Source organism: Cyprinodon variegatus, unplaced genomic scaffold (assembly GCF_000732505.1).
Source record: "Cyprinodon variegatus isolate N-32 unplaced genomic scaffold, C_variegatus-1.0 Scaffold67, whole genome shotgun sequence".
In the NCBI taxonomy this organism is placed as follows: Eukaryota; Metazoa; Chordata; class Actinopteri; order Cyprinodontiformes; family Cyprinodontidae; genus Cyprinodon; species Cyprinodon variegatus.
Genome location: NW_015150520.1, coordinates 294,580 through 301,962, shown reverse-complemented (window position 1 = coordinate 301,962; position 7,383 = coordinate 294,580). Strand labels below are relative to the sequence as shown.

General features: G+C 35.3%; 1 protein-coding gene across 2 annotated transcripts in view; it reads right to left on the bottom strand.

The window, feature by feature from the left end:
* Positions 1 to 598: 598 nt before the first annotated feature.
* LOC107083005 (adenylate cyclase type 1-like) overlaps positions 599 to 7,383 on the bottom strand; it is a 62,868-nt gene continuing 56,083 nt past the window's right edge. For both annotated transcript variants that reach the window (XM_015371930.1, XM_015371931.1), the window contains exons 18-20: positions 5,721 to 5,835; positions 3,846 to 3,970; positions 599 to 3,005 (exon numbers count right to left, since the gene is read on the bottom strand). In XM_015371930.1, coding sequence (XP_015227416.1) covers positions 2,673 to 3,005; positions 3,846 to 3,970; positions 5,721 to 5,835 — 573 coding nt within the window. In that variant the 3' untranslated portion in view covers positions 599 to 2,672. The remainder of the gene's footprint in view (positions 3,006 to 3,845; positions 3,971 to 5,720; positions 5,836 to 7,383) is intronic.

The window sequence follows — 7,383 nt, the reverse complement described above, 5'->3', positions numbered from 1 at the left end:
TTTGTTTTCTCTTCCTCAATGTAGGAAGGCCATGTTTTAGCAAGTTTGCAGTTAATGAAATGATTGTAAATTAACTGAACAATGCTCTTTAAGATCCTCCAAGACTGGTGACCTTGCTTAACGCTTGACTAATGATCTGTAACAAATGTTCACAAACAGTTGTGTTGAAAAGTGGATGAAATTACAGATTGGTGGGCTGTACTTACCAACAAGTTACTTCACAAGGGAAAGTGGTCCAATGCACCCCACATCTTACATATTTATTTGTAAAACAATTTAAAAACATGTATCCCTTCGTTTCAGCATCACAAACTTGTAAGTTTAGGCAGTGTGAATACTTTGGCAGGAAAATTGCTGATTTCTATTGTCATGCAGCAATAATATTTGTATCATTTTGAGACAAACATCAGGTGGACATTGAACTCAGCTTTATCCATCTTACATCAGCTGGTGTTTTTCTGACCTTATGTAATGCTGGATAATATTTGATGGCCTCTCTCTTTGAACTGTGTAAGTAAAAACAAGCACAAATGAGCTCTTAGTGCAGGAGATAAAGCAGTGCTGCTTTTATTTTTTATAATCTTTATAATACGTCAATAATCTCTCAGTGCAAACACTTAGTATAAAATATTGTCTTTAACAAAATTTACATTCACATAAAACATCTCCATAAATACATCTTCAACGAAAAGAACCTGACAAATATCAAAGAATTCAGAATATAGCTCAGAAATAGACAAAATGAGCAGGTCTTACCTACATATAACAACTATAACCCGTATCATATAGTATGAAAATATCCAATTTACAGAAAAAATATTATGGATAATTAATTTCCAGTAACTTCTCTTCAACTATTTTAAATAAACTTTATAAAAATCCTCATTTCAAAGCTCAAAGAAAGCATCAGAGATACTAGATATTTCATCTATGTTAAATATAAGTACAACACATCTGTCATTTAAATTTCCAAAATCAACTCTTGCCTTCTATTTAGTGAAAAAAAAACAACTGTTCAGGAACAGTTTGAATAGTAAAAATACAGGCATTCAACAAACAAAAAAAAAATCCCATGAGAACTGTAGCCACGGCTATTTAGTTGTGCTACAGCTTGACAGGAAAAGTTTGATATGTTTATGAAAATAGGTTGGCACGTTTGAAAGAAACAGCTTCCTTTTTTTTTTTAATACAGCAGGACCCCACTAAAAAACAAACTGCTTCAGCCTGATGCCTATCAATCCTGGAAAAAACACTCTCATTTAGATTCACACATCAAGCTCATAAAGAAGTTGTTTTAATAAAGCACCCTACATTCAAGAGAAACCGATAATGTTAGTGCATGCATGAGGACAATATTAAAAAAGAGCCTCTGAGTGTCTGCTGCTTGCGCTGCATCAGTGTTTCATCAAAGCATGCATGTACGAGCCACAGCCTTGCAGGCATTGCATGCTAAAACTGATTAGAGGAGAGTTAATGGCTGTGGTAAGCCGTACTGCGAATGCTATACTATAAAATAAATCGTCTGGGTTTGCATGACGAAGCCAGAACCAGAGATTTGGGTGTCTCCTCATAAACACACATTTTCTTTTTTCTACGAAACAGCTTTGTCTTTAATAAAAACAACTGAAAAGCACATTTCTACAGGAGCATATATGTCTTCGTAAATACAAAACTGTTTGCTTTGAAAAAAAAAAAGAGGCTATCACACCAAAAAATAAAACAAAAGCTCCCCAAGTCATGCTTCAATCCCACAGAGATAAAGACTGTTGTGGCTAGCTATGCACACTCTATTAGCTACAAACACTATCAGGTCAACTCAGGACCTAGCAGGCTACAGCATGCAAAAAGGGAGAACGCGATAAGACGCGTTAACGGTAGGAGACAAACTGCTTTATTGCTACACTTTGACGAGGAAGAGTCTGGAAGTCAAGCATCACAGGGAAACGGACGGCATTCACAACAAAAATGCAGCTATGGTATCATGCACTTAAAGAATTGTAATAAAAAAAAAATAACTTGTACTTTTATGGTGTTTTAGTAAGATGAACAACATCCCCGACCCGTAAGTGCCATGTCTTTTTTGAGCAATCTCTAAATCTGCTTGCACTGTCAAACATTTGGCTTTAAAAGTACACTGAGGCAGCAATAACCCTGTTAAAGTCTCTCGCCACCAAATTTCCACAAATGAACTAAAAGGCAACAGAGTCCCAAACTCTGTGTGAGTAGCAGCCTCTAAGGCAATAGCACTGACATGGTATGTACACTATAATAAACTGGTCATTTTAAAGGAACTTCTAGGTGTTAGTTGTTGTTAGATGATTGCATGCTACACTGTCAGTTTTGGAAAAGGATATTGGATCCCAGAGACTCCTTGGCCTTGGGTTGATGACGAAGCATCACGTGGCGAATGCATCCCATATCCTGACTGAGGCAAACTGCTCGAATGGAGAGGGAGAGTCGGATCAAGGTGTTGGATGGTCCCATAGCGAAAGCAGACTTGAATCCTGGGCCTCCCGCTGGAGGAGGAGAGCTTCTGCTCTTTTCTGTACTCCACTACCAGAAACACTATGATCAAGAGTAGAGGCAAGCTTTTCTCTGCTACAGCGATCCTTTTACCCATCTCCACTCTTTTTTTTTTTTTTATTCCCAAACTCTCTTTGGGATAGCATGCATTACACCACTGCTGCAGAAGCTGATGGCAGATACCTGGTAGTGCTGGTGGAGGTGGTCACTTTCGGCACGCCTGGGCTCGGGGTCCTTATGTTCGAGTAGCTGGTCACTGTTTGTGTGGGACTAAGCTTGGTGCAAACACTGCTGTGGGTAAAGGCGCTCGACCGACGCTCACTGTTGGTGTGCTGTGGCTGCTGGCTCTGAGATGGCCTGCTCCCTTTCCTGCATCCCTCCAGAAAGTATGTAAGCATCTGGCCTTTGCCCTTCACACTGACCTGACCCCGACACACAAAGTTGTAGTAGTCGGAAATGAGGCGATAGACATCCTCTGTCACCTGAAGGATGAAAATAGATGACCATTAGGTGAAAAATTAATTTTAGACTGTTGTGGGTCAATCTGAATTGCCTAATAAGCATACTGGGATCCAACAATATTATGTCCACTTGCCAAAGGGTGTTGTAGCCCATTTACATATATATAAACACACACACATATATATATATATATATATATATATATATATATATATATATATATATATATATATATATATATATATATATTTATATAAAACAATCTTTTCTTTCTTTGCTGTAACAGTATAGATGGGGGATTAACAGTAAACCGCCAGGTTAAAAAAGCAAAAAAACGTGAGAAGTCTGTAATGTTTCTGTGAAATTGTACAATGATCATTTAGAGCAAATAGTCTCTATGAGACTGAAACAAAAATGTAACGAAGTTTCATGTAATATATTGAGATAATTCTGTATATTCAGAGCTGTATATGAGGGGTTTCACCATTTTCAAGCAGAGTAGATTTTTTTACCATTTTTCCTGCTGAGTTCTGTAACTTCACTGATCAGTTTCTGGATTAATTGCAAATGCAAATTAATATTTTTATCTGCTCCCTTTAAGTCCTCTTCACTCCCGAGGGGCATGCAATTAATATGCAGTAAAATATGTTGAAAACTTTATTCTCAACCATTGTAGACATTCTTTGGATGCATTTTTTTTCAAAAGTTTAAATGCTTCAAATTATCATATTGTTACCATGATTAAACACTAATAAAAAAGTTCTTAGGGATCCTTTTGAGGGTTGTACAGGTTCGCTGTTGCTTCCAACTTGAAGCTTTTAGTAGCTAAAGAACTGGAGCTATAGTTTATAGTTCCATACCTGTATTTTTCCTTGAACTCCTGTACTGTCCATCCTGCTGGCTACATTTACTGTGTTTCCCCAGATATCATACTGAGGCCGACGGGCTCCAATCACTCCTGCCACCACGGGGCCAACGTTGATTCCTAGAGTAAAACAGGTGATAATGTCCCAAGTGTTACATATTAATACATATATACTGTATGTATTGTAATAAATAATATTTAACCCTGGTACATTACTTATTTTCCGTGTATGATCTGAATCTGATCGTGCAAGGTTTTATTTGAATATCTAATATGAAATCTTCCTTTCTTCAGAGAGAAGCAAAGAAAGTAATGAGCTATAAAAAATAATCATAGAAAACCTTCCTGAGATCTAAACCAGGAATCCAATCATGTAGGGAGTGCGATAAATTAACACTAAATATGTTAAAAAGCAAAAGCAGAAACTCTAACTAGAATTAATGGGTTAACTGATGGTGGCTGTGCAAAAACTCAGGCTGAAATTGTGAAGGTGAGAAAAACAGACTAAAGCAAAACATAGATATCTGTAAGATAAGCAGTGTTTGTTGTGACTATTTACACAGTAATAAAATAGTGCAAAAAAAAACCTGAGATGAGAATTCAGAAATTAAAGGAATGCTAAGGCAATAAAAAGAGTTAATGTTGCTTAAAAGAAGGGGGAAACCCTTCCACTTATTCAACTTTGTGTCTGCAGTATCAGTATAAACTATCATGACCCCCGACAGTATGATTTGAGAAGGAATTACAGAAGTTTATTGAAGATGAATATTGTTCTAAAAGCATAAGAATATGCTTCCCTGGTAATATTTTGCCCTGTGATGAACTGGCAACCTGTCCAGGGTGTACCCCGCCTCTTGCCTGTAGACAGCTGGACATAGGCAGCAGTACCCCTCGCGACCCAGTAGGGATAAGTGTAACTAAAAATGGATGGATATATATATATATATATATATATATATATATATGTATATATACACACACAAAAATATAATAAGTGAATCACTGAAATGAGGTGTCTTCTGTGCTCTTCAGGAAATGTTCAGTCAGATTTCTGCACCTGTGACAGGTATATTGTTCATGAGGAAGGTACTTTAATTTGTCTTGGACAGTTTGATTTTTTAGAATTATTTTTCAAACCAAAATTTAAAAGCAATATTTAATTTTACTAAATTACAATTTAGTACATTTTGTATTTATTATTCATAGTTTCATTTTTGTGTTATTTGAATTACTAGTGTGAATTTATCATTTTCTATAATGTGAGGGTATGTAAACTTTCAAGCACAGCTGTAAGTGTCTGGGGTCAGAAAATATTAAAATAGGTAGAATCAGATAAAAAACTGCCTCCCATTTTTTTTTATCAAATCTTTCCCCTCATAACAAAGAACATAAAGCTGAGTCTAGCTTTTGTCTTCTGTATTCCATTATAGGCTATATGCAGTTTTTCATGGTTAGCAAGAAGTATTTTTTTACCAACTACAAAACGGTGGTATCATATCTTTACCAATAAAAAAGCATCTCTCTTGGTTTAAAATAATGACAAAAACATGCATTTTTTTCGAATTAAATCTAATTGAATACCAAATAGTCTACAAAGATGCCAATCAATCAAATCAAGCAAAATATAAAAGCCTGACTATGCAAACAGGATAACTTTGTACACCAGCGCATAGCGGGATTAAAACAAAAAAACTCTCCACAGGATACGGAACACAATGGAACCAAGAACCTCAGTTTACAGGCTTCCTGGAGATGACGCTCTCTCTGATGTATATTCCTGGCAAACTTACTGGAATGCCCCCCCTCCAAACCAAAAGGTTAAAAGGTCTTTAATGTTCGGACCACTTAGAGGGTTATTCTCTTTACCCACCTACTCTTAAGACAAAGTCGTTGTAGGACTGATAGTTGATGGCATCAAGAACATCAAACATCTCAATGGCAAAGTCTGACACCATGCGTAAGTGTGAAGTGATGGACTTTTTTGTCTGAAAGAAAAAACACATGAAAAAGGCAAATTATCTCCAAAAACGTATCTCGCTTCTAATAAATAGGATATATGAATCAGATAAGTTTTAAATCTGCCTAAATTTCTATTCATGCACTGCAAAAACTATCTAGAAATAAGTAAAAAGGCCTTAAATAAAGTGTATTTACCCTTAATTTGAGCAGATAAATAAGAAGATTTGCCAATGGAATGAGATTTTTTTATACTTAAAATAAGATCAATAGATAATATGCATTTGAAATAAGCTAATATAATTGTTATTTTTTTTAATTTTTAATGTAAATCGTCTTGTTCCATTGGCAAAGGGACTCAATTACCTCGTCAATTCAAGACAAAATGCACTTACTTTAAGAAAAAATGACTTATTTAGATTTATCTTTTTTGCAGTGTGTTCTTGCCAAAAGTTTGAATTTCTCTATATTTCAATGTGTTTCATTATATTCCCTGTTTTTATGATGGTTGTTCAAAGTTGTTTGGGGTTTTTTGTTTTAACATTGTTTACTTTTTCATAAAATACCTTCACTAAAGCCTGTTTAATAAAAAACATAGTTGACAAAAGAGGAAGTCTTAAGCCTCTAAAAGACTATGTTCAAGACTGACTGAATGTCATTTCTTCAAGACTGAACATAATGTCCTGTAAATTTAAAATAAATAAATCAAACAGACTTTACAAAGGCATAATAGACGTATCATCTTTGGATGCATTACCCAGTTTTACCTCACTATTATTGTAAAGCTGCGACATCCTAGTACTGATTTTAGGTAACGGAGTGTTCTGTTTGACAACTAGGAATAACGACAAAGAAAACATTTCTCTATGTATTAAATAAAAATTCAGCTGTCTTGAAAATACAATGCTTTAGTGAAATAAAACCGGGTTAGCATGTCCTGTCTTCACTTTAATCCTTATATAAATTTATCACAGTTTAGGATTTTGTTGTTGCACATTTAAAAAACCCAATTAATTTCCTTTCTTAAAAGCATATTTCAAAATAGCCCTTGAATCTAACTGATTTTCTTTAGAGAAAAACATTCTGATGTTCAGTTGTAAACTGCATTGGTCAAATATTCAACAATCTATTGTAGTTGTTTAGGAAACTTTCAGGACCTTTATCTGTAAATGATCCATAATTATTATAAGCAGAGGCACTTTACACTATGTACAAGAGAGTAGTCTCTGTTAGACAAGTTTTTTTGTTTAACTGGATTTAACATGAAAGAAAACAACAAACGATTACAGACTTTGCAACTTTTAAATGTGTCCCTTGCCCTAAACGCCGGAAATAAATGGCTAACTAAACTAGCTCCCTAGCAGAAGTCCAGCAGTTTTCCAAAAGAGCATATTTTGGAGTCAGGTGTGTAGAAATAGAAACATATCTAACAATTGCAAGATGTCGACTCTTGAGAATTGGAGTTTGAGAGCACTGCTTTAACTGTCTTTAGCATCCTATACTAAAAAATTGACAAAATAGCATGGTTAACTGTACTGATGACCAGAGATGGCAAAAGTACTCACTTTCCGTACTTG